This window comes from Scleropages formosus, chromosome 20 (assembly GCF_900964775.1).
Source record: "Scleropages formosus chromosome 20, fSclFor1.1, whole genome shotgun sequence".
Lineage (NCBI taxonomy): Eukaryota > Metazoa > Chordata > Actinopteri > Osteoglossiformes > Osteoglossidae > Scleropages > Scleropages formosus.
In genome coordinates this window covers 1,264,803-1,281,345 of record NC_041825.1, presented here as the reverse complement: position 1 = coordinate 1,281,345, position 16,543 = coordinate 1,264,803, and the positions used below count along the sequence as shown (strand labels likewise).

The 16,543-nt window shown below is 51.8% G+C and overlaps 1 protein-coding gene across 2 annotated transcripts; it reads left to right on the top strand.

The window, feature by feature from the left end:
• Positions 1-2,786: 2,786 nt before the first annotated feature.
• Positions 2,787-9,027, top strand: LOC108919934 (glycylpeptide N-tetradecanoyltransferase 1-like). 2 transcript variants are annotated; one of them, XM_018728365.2, is made up of 12 exons: positions 2,787-2,867; positions 2,958-3,084; positions 3,312-3,456; positions 3,847-3,965; positions 4,071-4,162; positions 5,435-5,551; positions 5,707-5,877; positions 6,468-6,576; positions 7,345-7,515; positions 8,118-8,285; positions 8,389-8,526; positions 8,963-9,027. In XM_018728365.2, exons 1-12 carry the CDS (start codon positions 2,863-2,865, stop codon positions 8,981-8,983), a joined length of 1,383 nt encoding a protein of 460 aa, XP_018583881.2. In that variant the 5' UTR covers positions 2,787-2,862; the 3' UTR covers positions 8,984-9,027. The 2 variants fall into 2 exon arrangements, with proteins under 2 accessions (XP_018583881.2, XP_018583871.2); XM_018728355.2 differs by lacking the exon at positions 8,963-9,027 and having other exon boundaries at positions 8,389-8,949.
• Positions 9,028-16,543: the final 7,516 nt, after the last annotated feature.

Here is a 16,543-nt window from a genome sequence, read left to right as displayed (position 1 = left end):
ATTGCTGATGCGTTTGAGCTGGTAGAATAATCTCCGTTATTTTTACATTTATTTTATTGTGTGGACGGTACAATCATGGGACAGCGGTGAGGACACGAGCTGCCCAGCAGTTGAGCAAACAGACAGAGTATCGATGTACTTCAGTCTTCGTCGATTATGCAAAAGTACCGTGTTTCCAAGGGGTGTTTGGGACACGTCAGGCTCCTTTGTGCCAAATCCGTCCTCTCCGCCGAGAGCCGAGGGACGACTCATCCATCACCTTCGCTTCGTCTCGTGCCCTTCCTTCTTCTTCAGCAGCAGGCCTTCATCTCAGCCGTCCCGCGTCTCTCGCTCGTGTGGAAAAATCACGTTAATGACATTTTAATGACATTTTTATGGTTCTTATGTTATTCTTATTTCATTGTTCCTTTTAAACACTTATAGTGTATGCGTCTTTCTGAGCAGCTGGCAGAAGATGTTGTCACTGCGTTGCATGTCGTAGTAAGAAAACAGTTACAGTTTATTATATGTTTTATATATATAAAACAGTTATGTTCCATTTATTATAGCACATTTCGTAGGTTTGTTAAAGGAATTTGTGAATATTCCCATTTAAATGTTATGCACGTTTGTCACACTTTGTATGTTTAAGGGTTTTTGCTGGTGCGTGTGTGTGTGTGTCAAGTGTGTGTTTCTCTGCCCCGCTGCCGTTGCAGGCGAAACGGTCCGCTTTTCTCACTCGTACATGAATCAATCGATGAACGAACTGAGAAGCTCACTCACGCACGCGCACGTGCACGCACACGGACACGCGCACGCACACGGCCGAGAGCCTCCGGTGACGTCAGGGTCAGATCCCTCCTACAGGCGTCCCTCCGCGTCACCCGTGTCCCCGAGGTTTCGGGAATCCTGAAGGCCAGCTGAGCTGTGGCGCCAAAAGGGAATTGGAGGCGCGATCAGCAATTCGTTCCGCCGAGAATCTGTTCGGCGAGTAACTTTGTTACACGCTCAGGCTTAATTTCCCACTTTATATATCCTTTCCGCCTTCGTATTTAAAAATGAATTTTGTTTTCGTCATTTTTGCCGCTATTAGAGATGCATTTAATAGTAATTTTTGTTGTCATGATTTAGTCGCTTTGTCTTTTCTCCAGTACTGCGTGTCGCATCGATCATTTTTATGTCGAACAACAGACCTGATCGGCGGAAGAGGCTCTTAGATCAGAGCTGAGTCAGTGTGTCGATGGACGTGCTTCTGTTTTAGGGACATTCTGTGCGTGTGCGTGTGTGTGTGTGTGTGTGTGTGTGTGTGTGAAGCCACGGTGTCACTCTGCACCTGGGCACCGCATCATTTCGCCCATCGCACTCACACTGTCACACTCTTGATCCTCCTGACGTCACGCACACGCCCCATAAGCGTCACGGGTGTGACGTCACCTGTCCGTCACCTGCCCGTCACCTCTTCCGTTCCTTCCGCAGTGCCTTTTGCGCGTCTCATCGCCTCCTCTCTGTGCGCGACTCTGAGTTTCGCTTCCCTGTAGAGAGAACATTCTGTGTCTGTGAAGAAGAGACTTCTCTTTTGATCATTATTGTTGTTATTATTATTATTACTGATGTCTTGTTACCATGACGGAAGGAAGTACCTGTGCGACTGTGTTACACCAAGATCCTGATGCTCACGCTAAATATTTACCCTGCTGTACCGGGCAGTACTGTAATCCCTGTACAGGCAGGCGCCACTGAGACACGGTGTTCTGTGTTTCCGTTGAGCATGATTTTTGGAAAATATACACTTTCTGAACGGCCATATATCCAAAATATACACCTTTTCTGCTGCTACAATACATGTGTGTCACTCAGTCGTCTGATTTGATTTAAAAAAAGCAGAAAAGGCCGTAATGAATTAAAAATGATACGTGGGAGTTTTATTCATTGGCTCCGTTTTCATCCGTGGCTCATCCAGCGTCCCGGTGTCCCTCCCTCCCTCTGGACACGGTGTGACACAGGACACAGTGTGGCTGCGACGCCTCTTCCTTTTTACCTTTTCTTTTGTTGTCAAGAAGCAACATTAAAGCCTCTTTCTAATATGAGCGGAAATAAAAATTGCACATGTGCACAACGAGCTCGTGTTCCGTGTGGTACGTTCTGCTGCGTACGTGTGGGGATGCTGCGCGGGACAGGGGACGTGGAGCGCGGGACAGGGGACGGGGAGCGCGGGACAGCGGACGGGGAGCGCAGGACAGGGGACGAGGGTCTCCCTTCGCTGAGATCTTCGTACATTTGTGTGTTTTCTGCGTTTACTGGGCAATTTTCTCCAGAGTGACGACCAGTGATTTCAACTTGGATTTATCTACTTAAACACACACACACACACACACACAGCTCTGTGTACAATTTCACACTGTTGACCCTCAAGACGTTTTCTATTAATACTCATTCAGGAATGAAAGGGAAACATTTTGGGAACTTTTTGGGGAACATTTTCAACATGAAAAATGTTGTAACGTGAAAATATAATAAAAGGGTAGAGGCTCAGCTCTTTGACCACTGGAGAACCTGTGTTTCTGTGCGGACACACACACACACACACACACACACACACACACACACACACACACAGTGAAGATTAAGCAACAGAAGGAGACTGTCTTACTGTACCGTAGTAAAACTCAGTTTGACTCTGAGACACCACAATCTAGTTCTGTTTCTCCTCTCTCATTGGTCTCTTACTGGCCTTTGTTCACCACACCTAAGGGGGGGTGGGGTGGGGTGGAGTGGGGGTACATAGCCCACTGCGGTCTGAGATAAGGTTCGACTCCACGGACGCTGTAAAGCCAAGAAGGTTCTAGAGAGAATCCTCTACTGCAAATTTCCACCTGTTCCAGCATGAGGTAAAAACGGATTTAATTTTTACCGTGTTTACTGTAGTGCACGGCTCAGCGCCGAAAGGACATCGTGGTGTTTGTGTCCCTCTGCTGCAGTGGGGACGACTGCGCCGACACGGCGGACAAGGAGCACAAGAAGGAGCAGCAGAAGAAGAAGAAGAAGAAGAAGAGCAAGAGGGATAAAACAGGATTCAAGTATGAAGAGGTGGATCCCATCGCCAAGGTGTGTGTGTGTGTGTGTGTGTGTGTGTGTGTGTGTGTGTGTGTGTGTGTGTGTGTGTGTTTGCTTTTCTCATGGCTTCACCCCGCTGCACTTCAGCCTGGGAATGCAGTGGAGGAGGCTGAAGACAGTAGGACGCTGGTCCTTTTGTGTGCTCGGGTGGTACGGTGTTCCTCTGTGTGCTGCACCGCGGTCCACCGACTGACCACCTGTGTCCCGTCCACTCAAAGGTGAACGCTCTGCCCGAAGAGAAGATCCAGGAGGTGCGCAAGGCCATCAGGCTGTTCCTCATGAGCCAAGGCCCTGCCAGGACCCTAGAGGAGGCCGGTCGTCGCAGCTACCTGTTCTGGGACACGCAGCCCGTCCCCAAGATAGGTGCTCTGCCCTCTCACGCGTTTTCCTTCCATTTTTGCCCATCGGTACGACCTTTCCTGAACCATGAACCTTTCGGATTAATCACTCCCTATTGTTTCAGAATCAGTACGTTTCCTGGGACTTGAGCTAGCAGACTTCTGGTTACCAGTGTGCAATGTTAGATGGGCCAATGACTGTTAATGATGGAGCAGCGCTAACCCTAACCCTAACCCCTAACCCTAACCCCTAACGTTAACCCTAACCACTGTGTCACAGGGCTAAGTGTAAACTGTCTTTCCAGCGTTCCAGTTCAGCCAGAGCCATTGTGGCCCTTCACTCCTGTTCGTACCCTGGTACAGACAGATGAACCAGTTCAAGCCTCCTTGTTGCTTCCTCTACCTTTCTTCTCAGGGGAGACGGTGACATCTCACTGCTGCGTCGTGCCTGACCCCTCCAGCGTCCGCGAGGAGCCGTTGAGCCTCCCTCCTGGCTTCGCCTGGGACTCGCTGGACCTGGAGCACCCAGACTCGGTGAGCGAGACCCCTCCCTCACGGTCGCCGCGACCAGGTAGAACCGTGCGATTCGAGCGTCCGAGCTGCGCTGGTTTCCGTTTCACCTTCGGCCCCTTTTTGTAGTTAAAAGAGCTTCACGTCCTGCTGAGCGAGAACTACGAGGAGGACGATGACGGTGGGTTCCGACTCGCTTACGGCCCGCAGTTTCTCCTGTGGTGAGTGGGACGCCGCTGGGGACACGGCACACTGCTTACACTGCCTCACTTGGTGCGGCGGTCCCCTTGACCGCGGTACTTAATGTGAAAAAAATGCCGCGGCAGCAATGACTCCACTGTATAAGGGGGTAAATCAATGTAAGCGGTGCAGCTCCTTCGGACAGAACACCACATGACTGTGGGCGGGTTTTGTGTCCAAATACATACGATATTTGACATGACCTGATATACGTCCGTTTTCGTAGGACGGTCAAACACATTTTTAGTCATTTTGAAAACTGGCAGCTGTGCAGTTTGTGTGTGAAGAAAAGAGTAAAATGATCTCGGCAGCAGGACGTTCCTAAATCCCCCCTTCCCTGATCCAGCCGAGTTATTAAATTATGACTTATTATGAAATGATGGTGCAGCGCGGCGACGTCCCCGTGAGGAGCGTCACACTGGGAGCGGCGCACGTGTCCCCTCCCCTGGCCTGGTTGTGCCCGATAACAGGGGACAGTTGTCCACGTCCTTATCTGCGGTCCCAGTTGAAAAAGGTAGCGCTGGAAGACGAGGGGAGCGCGTGTGTTCACATGTTCTCTTGGCCATAAAAACCCTCTCGCCCGTCTTACTTCACGCCGCAGCTTTTGCATGGACTCGTCCGCGTTAAAGGAGCAGGTATGTAGGCCTTGGAGCTGCAGCCTGTGTGTGCAGGGGGCCTGGGTTCAAATCCCACCTTGAGCAAAGTTCTCACCCCAAACTGCTCCAGGAAAAACTGGAAATGTCCTCAAATTAAAAAAAAAAACCCAAATGTATGAATGTAGTAAAAGATCTGGAAGTAGCTCAACACTCTATGGGACTGGAGAAAGAAAAGTGTTCAAGAAGAGGTAAATAAAATGGAAATTATGCCTCACGGGGGAAGTTGCTCCATCAAATCCAATAGCTCCTCTGTCCCTCGGAGCTGCTGCGTCCCTTTCAGCATTCCGGTAGGGTCTCGGACAAATCTCTTTAGGAGCCACTTCTCTGCCGATCGCCTGCCCTGAGCATCTTCACGTCTCCTGTGTGGCTCCAGTCCACAGGCAGCAACTCGTGTTGTGTGCGGTGGCAAAAACAAAGTCACGGGGCGTGGAGTCACACTGCACTCAGACTGATACTGCAGATACTCTCCGTATCTCAAGCTCTTCTGGTGGCTCCAAGCTGGTACTTTGGAGAGAATCATCTCGTCGCTGAACGAGTGTGAATATAAAGGTCTCACGGCCTTCTTCTCCCCTCCTTCCCACCCCTCTGCTGCCCCAGGGCCCTGCGACCCCCCGGCTGGCTGCCCCAGTGGCACTGCGGTGTCCGAGTGGACTCCAGCCGCAAGCTGGTGGGCTTCATCGGCGCCGTCCCGGTCGACGTCCGCGTCTACGACACGTCAGTACCATCTCGTCGGCGTGTTGGCGTCGCGTCTCGAACTCTTCTGTGCCGCCGGAGGCCGTCGTCTCACGCTGCCAACATCCAGCTGGTGTCGTTTCACTGCGTCTCCTGTCTACCGAGACTCATGAATGTTCTTCCGGTTCTTTCCGCAGACAGAAGAAAATGGCGGAAGTCAAGTTGCTCTGCGTGCACAAGAAGCTCCGCAAGAAGCGCTTGGCACCGGTTCTCATTCGGGAGATCACCAGACGGGCCCATCTGGAGGGGGTCTTCCAGGGAGTGTACGCCGCGGGAGTGGTGCTGCCCAAGCCGGTGGCCACGTGCAGGTTGGTGCCACACACACTGTCCGAAACTGCTTGTCCCAAGTCGGGTCGCAGCAAACCGAGACTAACCCGGCAACACAGGGCGTGGGGCTGGAGCGGGGGGCGCACCCAGGACGGGACGCCAGTCCATCGCAAGGCACCCCCAGCGGGACTCGAACCCCAGACCCACCGGAGAGCAAGACCCGGTCAAACCTGCTGCGCCACTGCACCCCATTATACACAAAATAAATGTAAAAAAATATTTCTTAAAGCAAACTGCTTTCCAGCCTCGCGCCCTGTGTTGCGTGGTTAGGCTCCGGCTCACCGCGACCCTGTGTGAGACAAGTGGTTTCGGACTGTGTGCGCGTGTGTGAAAAATGTGGGAAATTCTGTGATGGGGCCCCCTAGTGGCTACTCCAACCTATTACTGCTGAGGGTGTGTGCGGTAAAATGCTTTTGAAAAATCATTACTGATGGTGTTTTTTTCCTTCATATTGATCTCGATGTCGACACGGCGCAAACACAGCATGAGAGTTTCTTTTACAAAGTGCTCTCCCCATCATACTGAGCGGTTTTGTGTGTGCGTGTGCGTGTGTGTGTGTGTGTGTCTTCAGGTTCTGGCATCGATACCTGAACCCCCGCAAGCTGATTGAGGTGAAATTCTCGCATCTCAACAAAAACATGACTGTGCAGCGCGCCCTCAAATTGTACCGCCTGCCTGAGGTCAGTGAGTATGATGCCCCCTTCTGGCTCCACCCGGCACCTGCGGCACGCTGTGCCGGGCTCTCCGGCGGCTCCAGCGGCTCCAGCGCGATCTCCTCTTACCACTCCACATGTAGACACTAACAAGGAGTGAAACCCCAACACTCAGACACACCCAGTGTTGCTTTACAAAATACGTTTTTCAGGTTTCGCAACTTTGGAAATCTTGTTGGCACGTTTCCAGGGGTTGCAGAGGGTTGCTTTTGTTTTCCTCTCCTCAACTGCCAGCCGCCTCACTTGTCCAACTTTTTCAGCCTTGATCCCTTTCTATCGTTGTCTTCATTTTGGTGTTCTGTGCACAGTGGTTCTCTGCAGAGAAGAGCACTCAATACACACACACACACACACACACACACACACACACACACACACACACACACACACATTTTCTGAACCGCTTGTCCCATACGGGGTCGCAGGGAACCGGAGCCTAACCCGGCAACTCAGGGCGTAAGGGGACACACCCAGGATGGGACTCCAGTCCATCGCAAGGCACCCCAAGGGGGATTCGAACCCCAGACCCACCAGAGAGCAGGACCCGGTCCAACCCACTGCGCCACTGCGCCACCGCGCACCCTGCACTCAGTACAAATAAATTGAATTTTATTTAATACTAATGTGTCACATCATCACACTGTGCTCCAATTACGTTAATAACGCCTTTCCTTTACGGTATTTCTTCATTCTGCTCCATCACTTCTCCTTCTTTCCACGCCCGTCCCTCACCAGACTCCCAAGACTCCAGGACTGCGACCCATGACGCGGGAGGACGTGCCAGCTGTGCACCTCCTGCTCCGCCACTACTTGGAGCAGTTCCAGCTGGTGCCCGTCTTGAGTGCCGAGGAGGTGGAGCATTGGCTGCTCCCCCGAGAGGACATCATCAGCACCTACGTGGTGGAGGTCGGTGTCCCCAGCGGCCCAGCTTGTCTTGTAAGGTGTCCTTTTGCTGCTCAGTGTCACCTGCTGGGCTCCTTCGTGTGATGTTCGCTGTTGTACGATGTGACATTCGGACGCTCTTCGATAGACAGTCCATCTGCCAAACGGTTGATTTTGGAGCAGTGCACTGCAGCCAGAAACTACATGTACACACACACACACACGCACACACACACTGTCTGAAACCGCTCGTCCCAAGCAAGGTCACGGCGAGCCGGAGCCTAACCCAGCAACGCAGGGCGAAAGGCCGGAGAGGGAGGGGACACACCTAGGACGGGACGCCAGTCCGTCGCAAGGCACCCCAAGTGGGACTCGAACCCCAGACCCAGCGGAGAGCAGGACCCGCTCAAACCTGCTGCACCACCGCACCCCCCACAGCCAAATATGTATATATATTTTTATTTCTTGGAAAAATGTGTAAATTAATAAAAAAAATAGAAATTAATGAAAAAATGTAAAGAAATAAGAAAGATCGAGATCCCCCCTCCGCAAAACGAGACAGCTTGACTCAACGGACGTCGGCGACGATGCTGCCGATGGTAATGCGGACCCGTCCGACGTTACAGAGTGCAGGGGGCTCCGTCACGGACTTCGTGAGCTTCGTCACCCTGCCCTCCAGCATCCTGAACCACCCGGTGCACCGCAGCATCAAGGCGGCCTACTCCTTCTACACAGTACACACGAGGACGTCCTTGGAGGACCTCGTGGAGGACGCCCTCATCCTGGCCAAAGCGGTGAGTTTGGGAACAGGCGCCGTCTGTAAGCACATCGAGCTCAATGAGTCGCTCCAAGCGAAGATGTTCCCTCCGGCGAAATTACGCCCTTTTCCCGGTTTAGGAACATTTTGACGTCTTCAGTGCTCTGGACCTGATGGAGAACAAGACCTTCCTGGAGAACCGTAAATTTGTCGCCGGGGACGATCATCTGCATTATTACCTGTACAACTGGAAGTGTCCCAGCTTGCGCTCGGAGAAGGTGAGCGGTCCACCACGAGGAAGCTCGTAGTTTACACGGTTGGCATGGTAACAGTAGTGACTACCTCCACCGGCGACAGAACTCGGCAGCTCTGAGCTCAGCACTAATCATCCCCCTTAAAGCACTCAGAAAGTGTCAGCGGTTGTTGGGGGAGAGTCTGTGTTCTGATTCCGCGAGGAAATGAATGGGGGGGCGAATCAAGGCTTCTTACTGAAGATTGCATGAACGGTTCCGTGAAAATCGTCCCATGTTTTACTGTCTGTACTTCTTTCGCACTTTTCTATCGTATTTCTAGGTGTTTCGGTAAAATGCAGGGCTGCGCCTGGGACCGAACCCTGAGGGCCCTGGTCACGGGGCCAGTTCCTTAACTACCTTGGCTGAGTGCGGCCCTTCCAGCTGAGGTTACTGTGAAAGTGCTGTGTGCCGCTCTTTGCAGGTGGGCTTCCTGTTGCGCTGAGCGACCGCTGAGCGACCGCTGAGTGACCGCTGAGCGATCGCTGACCCACCCGCCTCCTTCGTTAGACACCGCCGTTTTAATGAGACCCGTCGTGGGTCACGGACCGTCACACGACGGCTCGCAAACACACTCCCTCAGCACGCAGGCACAAGGACAACTCACACCTTTTCACAGGTACAGAGGATCTGCTTCCAGTGCAGCTTCAGGAAAAAGGGTTTCTTGGTTGTGCCAGTAGGGGGCGCTGTCATGCAAGGAGAGGATTGAGTGTCGCCACAAAAGCGGAAGAGAAAGGAATGGGAAAGGAGGTGTTTTTTGTTTTAATGGGAAAAAACACACATCAGGGTGTGTAAAGAGCTATGCATTTTCATTAATAATAACAGTTTTTAATATCAGTGTTTTTACTGCATTCAGTTTTTTTTTCTTCTGCTCCAGTCTGACAATCTGAGGGACATTTTTAATGTTTTGGTTTCAAATCTGTGTTTCTGCCTTGTAAGCTGGAAATTAAAATGGACTTTAAGTCTAAACGAATAAACATTTTGTAACTTGTACCGTGGCAATTAGTATCAAATAGTGACAATATATTATTATTGTTGAATATAAAGCGGAAAAATGATACATTTTAGGAGCAGTGCAAAGTAGCCTTGGAATGGCATACGTTTCATTTTTTTTTTAAAACAAACTAATTTAATAACCCTAACTGTAACCCTAACCTGAAGAGCACGTCTTTGGAGTGTGGGAGGAAACCAGAGCACCCGGAGGAATCCCACACAGACGCGGGGGGTACATGCAAACTCCACACAGACTGAGCAGGGATCAAACCCATGTCCTCTCTCATCATCTAAGCAAACACACACACACACACACACACAGAGAGACAGACAGAGAGACAGAGAGACAGAGCGAAGTATGTTTGTGCATAATCAGTGTTTCTGACAGCCCTTACAGCGCTACTTTACAGCCTCTCCAATAAACACCGGGGCGGAGTGTGTCATCCCACTGCAAGGGGGGTGTGACCCCATCCCACACGGGAACCATTACGCTGTGTGTTTGCTGATTATCGCACACTAAGTATAATGACTTTCTTCTGTGTCTGCTGGAGCAGGGCCTCTTAGCGAGACACACTGGTCCACTGGGGGGGTCGATATGGGCTGCGACGCGTCACACTTGGGTTTCCCTCCTCAGAGAGCAGGGCCAACAAGCCCCAGGCGTGAGCTTCAAACCCAAACCCTCGTGTGTCTCACATATGTCGCCTGCATCTCTACCGCGCGTTCGATTAGAGGTCACACGAGGGCAACGATGACTCGGCACCGGGAATAGTGTCACGTGCGCCGCAGACGTTTTCCAGAATGATGCGGCTCCAGGGGGACGGCACGACCGATTTGGGCCGCCGAACCCACGCGGGGGAACCCGCCGGCCTCGGCGCGCCACAGCTCAAGATACGCGTGCGTAACATCCCACGTTCTAATTGCGTTCGGCCAGCGTGTCGCTGAGAGCGCGCCGTACGCGTCCATGCGGATGAGCCTTAGGAAGCCTCTACTGCCCTCTGCTGGACCGGTGGGCACATTGCGGCACCAAAGCAGCCGTCGACGTATCCGCGCGCGACGCCGCTGCACCCGACACCTTCGCATCCTCGGTGCGAGGATGCGCCCTTCGTGGGGCTCGAACCCGACACAAACCCTCGTAACACGACTCTCTGAATTGTGCGGCATCGGCTTTTTTCCACGCTGCTCGAATCACGTGCGTCTCTTCTCGGCGCCCACGGGGCGTCCTGGAATATAGGGATATTAAATATGACGTACGGTCGTGTTCTTCACTCTGCACCATGCAGTATATGTGTGTGTACATGTGTACGATGTGTGTATTCGTTGCACGATGACAACAATATTAAATAGTGCTGTCGTGAAATATACATATAAAATATACTTTCAAATGTCACGAAGGCACCAACAGTCACTTCTTCTCTTTCAGGAGCCAAAAAAATATGCGCTATTAGTTCTGACAGCTGTGGTGTCACCGGCTGCTTTTCCTACCTCGACAAAATTTCCAGTTTCACCGAGACGTTTAAGAGTGACAGTGAGCAATAGATAGACGCTGGATGAGCAGTGGAAAACTGGAGAAGGTGTGTGAAATGAAAATGTGCTTCTGGAAAGAATCATGTCTTTGAGCAGGTAGTGTATCTCAGCGTCGCTGTGTGTGTGCGTGTGCGTGCGTGCGTGCGCGTGTCGGCCGGTGCTCGCACTCAGACCACAGCTCTCCTTCCCTCCCACATGTGCAGTGGAACATCACGTCGCCCTAATCTGCGTGTCTCTCAGGCTTTTCCCATCCCAAGAGAAAGGCCCCAAAACACGTCTCTCCCAGACTGCCTTCACCTGTATATGGAGCCATTCGCGTAGCGTATGCTGTTTGTACCGCGGTACGACACAAAGCGACTGTGCTGCAGAGGATTTTCCACATTTTACAACGAGCAGCAATGCCGCACGTTGAGCTCTTTCCTTCATGACCCTTTTGGTATTTAGCGGCACGTTTTGGCACAAAGTGAGATTTGCACCTTCGGCCTCGTCGACATTCGAAGATCCTGGACTGCAGGATCACGAGTTGCGCCGCGTCTCCGCCGTTTGCACTTATTCGAAGCATATGCGTCTTTCATTTCTGCAGAGCTAATCACATTTTTTCCACATGCTGCATTTTATGAACAAGCGTCAAGTCACACAATGGATGAACACGTCCATAAAACAAAAATCCCGGGTCCCGCGGTTCACATTCGCTCTCGTGACCCTGGAGAGCCGCCCTCTTTCCATCTTCGCATGCGGTCGGAAACACTGATGGCGACGCAAATATTTCAAGTCGCCGTACTCCGAAATATACGTCTTCATAAAAGATGTTCCGCTGACGCTTTGAAACGCGTGGATAATCGTCTTCGACTTCCACGAGCGCACGAGTAGATGACGCATCTTTTCGCTGTTGATAGTGAGCGATTTCCCTGCGACGCGTTGCACCTCTGGCCGGCGCGTTTACCGCGATACGCCGTACACGCGTTGCGACGTTCCGGCCTCCTCCCTCGCGCTCTTCCTTCTGCGCTCCGTGGTCGTAGCGGTCGCTCGACAGAGTATCGCTGAAGTGCGCAAAATGTCCAACTGCAAGGGCGCCTGAGCGCTGGATGAGTGCGGTTCTACTGCAGGCCCATGCGTGCACTCTTGTTACAGCTCATTACCGCGCACGTTTTCTTCTTTCGTGGCCTTCGGCAATATGACCAATATACTGGTCGCGGCGGGGGGGACGGCACTGCGGCACAGCGAGTAGCGCTGTTGTCTCGCAGCACCTGGGTAGTGCTAGAGGATGTGGGTTCGATCCCCACTCGGTCTGTGTGGAGTTTGCATGTTCTCCCCGTGCCTGCGTGGGTTTCCTCCGGGTGCTCTGGTTTCCTCCCACAGTCCAAAGACATGCCCATAGTGTGTGACTGTCACAGAGGGAGTGTGTTTCACTGATGTATGGATGAGTGACCCAGTGTAAGTAGTGTATCTAGCAGTGTAAGTCACCGCAGTGAATAAGGTGTGTGGGCTCATAACACTACATAGTTTGTTGGAAGTCCCTTTGGAGAAAAGTGTCTGATAAATAAATAAATGTAAATCTTGTCTGCAGGGTCGTAGGAAATGTTGAAAGAGGCTCCGTGTTATTACTGCACGCACCACTCACACAGTGTGAAAGACACTCATGCTGTAGGTACACCATGTACAGTAGGCCACACTCCTTAGGGCTGCTGATGAAAACATGAATGCGGCATATGGTCTCATGGTGATATTGCCAAAAAAGGATTTAAGGGTTACATCTGGAAAAGCATTTTCTTTAAGGTTCACTGTCCATCATATGTTGGATATGCATAATGTCGCTACTTGTACTGCGTATGAAATATGTTTCGGAGCAGGTCGTGTCAAAGAGGATGCGGAAGGAGATGTTGAACAATGGAAGGAACTTTGAGCTCGACTGTTTCGGCCCAGTGGGGGGGGGCGGGTGGGCTCTCAGCACAGCAGTTATCGGCCGCATGTGGAGTTCATACGATACGCGTTGTGCGCGTGAGCCTGGGAACATACTGTATTTCACCTTTTTTCGTCTCAGATACGGGTACAATCAGGATTGCATGTATTATCTACCGTATACTTGTCTCCTATTTTGCCATCTATTTGGGCAACACCCCGTATAAAAAGGGGCAACAGCTGGCGCAGCGGTTAAGGGCCCCACATTTAACCAAAAAGTGCCAGTGGAAACCTTCGAAAGAACATTAGCACTTGGAGCAAGACAGTTAATCTTAACTGTTTTAGTAAAATATATCTTTAAAAACATGAATAAGAGCGCAAGTTGTGCAAAGTGCTTTGGATAAAAGAAATTTGCCTGAAACACGTCCGGACTGTGGGCAGAAACCGGAGCGCCTGGAGGAAACGACGCAGTTTCACACGGAGACTCCCGACGGACCGAGTCGGATTCGAACCCACATCCAAACCTGCAGCCTGGAGCTGTGAGGCACTACTGCTATACATTACAGCTCCGCGTGCCCTGTATTTCCTCACGTGTGTTTTAATCACAGGAATGGGTCACGCGTGTGTGTTCAGCACGGTGTGGGCGGTTTCCTTTCAGACAGCGCCGCCAACTCTGAGCTGCACACACCAGCCGGTTCTGGACCGGGCGGAATCCTCCGATACCACATCGCTCCTGCACCCAGTGTGACTTCATTGTGGACCAGCAGCAAACTTGGTGGGATGTGTATTTTAGAAGACCTCTGGAATTCACATATTGCTGTGTGTGTGTGTGTGTGTGTGTGGATTCTTTATTGAATCGTTGTAGCAACACACCCAAAGCTATGTACGGGGGGTGGACAAAACGATGGAAACACCTAAGGATACATTGATTTCAAGGACCTAGTAAGGAGTAGGACCTTCCTTTGCGTTGAGAGCAGCTTCGGTCCTTCTGGGAATGATGCCATACATGTCCGGAACTGCGTGCCGTGGGACTTTGCACCGCTCTCCACGAAGAAAAGCCTCCACTCCCTTGAGGGGTGATGGAGGTGGACATCCGCTTCCCGAACTCTCCGTAAATGATCGAGCGATGTTGAGATGCGGTGGCCGGGGAGGCCGTGGACGGCTGTCGCTTGACGCTGGTGATCACGAGGGAGCAGGGTTTGCCCCGTAGGGCGCACCTGATGCTGCGGTGCGTGAAAACGACGGCTCGGAGCGAACGGTCTATGCTTTCTTCGTAACGCTGCGTGGCCACGGAGGTCAAAGCGGATGAGCAAAGTGCAACGTCCCTCTTGTCGCGGAGCACCTTGTCCGTCGGCTCCCGAACCCGGCCATGCTGCCCCCAGGACGGACCCTTGCGGGCTGTTGTATGCGGCGGAGAGCCGCTCGTGCGCCGGTTTGTTCTCAGCAAGCAGCCAAAGCAAACAAACACTTGGCTCCAACACAGGGGCACTGATTTAGTGTGCAACTGATGAATGACACGTGTGAGATCCGGGTTTATCGCTCGCTGCAGGGACCAGGCGTGCTGCGCGGTGAAGAAAACCTCCCAGTGGTCACAGTGTTACCTTTTTAGGCAGCTGTTTGGTCTTAAAATAGAAGAGAGCAACGAAAGAGAAAATAGCTGTACTCTTCTGAAGAGCCTTTCGAGGGACCGCACTCGATATTTATTCAGTCGTGTTGCTTCTTTGTTTTCCGAGTCGTGTCTCGCAGGCAAACGTGGGCTAAACGCGTCTAGCGGTCAGTGCTGCTGCCTCAGGGGTCGGATGTTGCAGGTTCGAATCCCACCTCCTGCTGCAGAACCCTTGAGCGAAACAGTAAAAATAACACAGTGGAGTAAATCATTGTAAGCAACTTTATAGCCTAAGTTGCTTTGGAAAAAAGTGTTGACTTAATGAATAAATGTTCTGTAAATGTAACACATGCCTTTGACTGGAATACGTTTGATGGATCTGTGTGCATATATTAATATTTGATTTTGCTCAAGAGTTTGGAGTCTGTGCTTCAGTTTTTTTGGGCAGTGACCGCCTCTTCTCCATGTCTCCATGAGCTGCACAACACGCACGCACGCACGCACGCACACACACTTCCGGGCCATGGATCACAGCGGCCCGTCGAGCAGGTGCAGCCCAGCTGAGTTCTTCTCTTTTCTCCAGGGTCCCCCGGCTGGCGGTGCCTCCGCTGGCTGCATCATTGCGCTTTTTCAAACCTCATTTGAGATTCTTCCCTCCGTCTATTTACATTTTGGTTTTGAGCTCTGGTGCTTATGAAGTTCTGTCTCCCGCTGTGGGCGCCACAGTCGCACACTGGGCAGCGCTAAAGGGTCTGAACCTGTTCACGCCGGTCTCCTCTGGTGCTCAGGTTTCCTCCCACATTCGAAAGAGGAGTATCTGGCGAACCGGTGAATGTCAATGGTCCTTTGTGTGTGCGCGTGCGTGTGCCCTCGGTCACCGTCGCTCCGTAGTGGATCTGCAAATGGATGGAGGCTGAAATATTTGCCTGTTGAACAAGAGCCCAGTCATGTGCTTTATCATGATCCTGCGAAAAGCGCCAACGCTGAAGTCACGGGGGCTCGTTTCACCGTACGCACAACTAATGTCCCACGTACAGCAGAGCCAGAAACACGCGTGTGACGCACGCTCGAGAAGGTGTCTCTTCTCTTGGGAAGGATGTTAAAGAGCACTTTGAGCCCTCGTTTAGCGAGGAAGGCGACGCCTCGATGTCACACCTGGGAACGAAGGAGAGTCGCCGTCACTCAGTGTGGGACAGGTTGGTTAGTATGGAAGTTGCAAGGTGTGAGCGAACACACACTTGGGGGGAGACAGCGCGTGCCGCGGACACCGCCGTTTCTCACGTAGTGTGTGTACTCTACTGCACTCTTCTTTACTCTACTCTGCTGTGCTTTACTGCACTGTTACTGTACTTGGGCCCTACTGCATTCTAATCGTAAGTTTCTTGTTTTGAAAGCTCCCTCGAGCAATGCCTTTACCCTGCTACAGAGTAACTCTGAATACCCTGCTGCTGCAGACATGGGTAAATCACAGTAAAGCTGATGATTTACATCGTGAATCATGACCCCGGACAAAGCAAAGGTATCAGCTACATAAAAAAGGTCCATTCGAGTGACTGTTCATGGAAATGGTCCCGTTCCAGTCGTTTTCTCCTCACACACAGATACACGCAATTACACAATTATTCGTGTAAGGGGGGACGATAAGGGGACGAACACACACACACACACACACATCCAACTGCAGCGAAGGAGTCCGTGAGAAATAGTTTATTATCGATGAAGTTGTGTGTGTTTCGCAAAGAAGTAATCGGGACATGAACGTGTTACATTGACTAAGATGGGAGGCGGTCAGAAATAAGAGTACAGCGGCAGCCAAGTTAAGGCGCCGCTTTGTTATCGCTCACTCGCTCGCGCCCGTACCGGTGCAGTTCGGGAAGTACGTGCTCGCGCCAGGAAGGGCGGGAAGAGCGCGCGGCAGCACACAACACGTACGGCGCTGTGCGCGTGTTCACCCTGGCAGCAGGCTGATCTCATGCGCGCGCG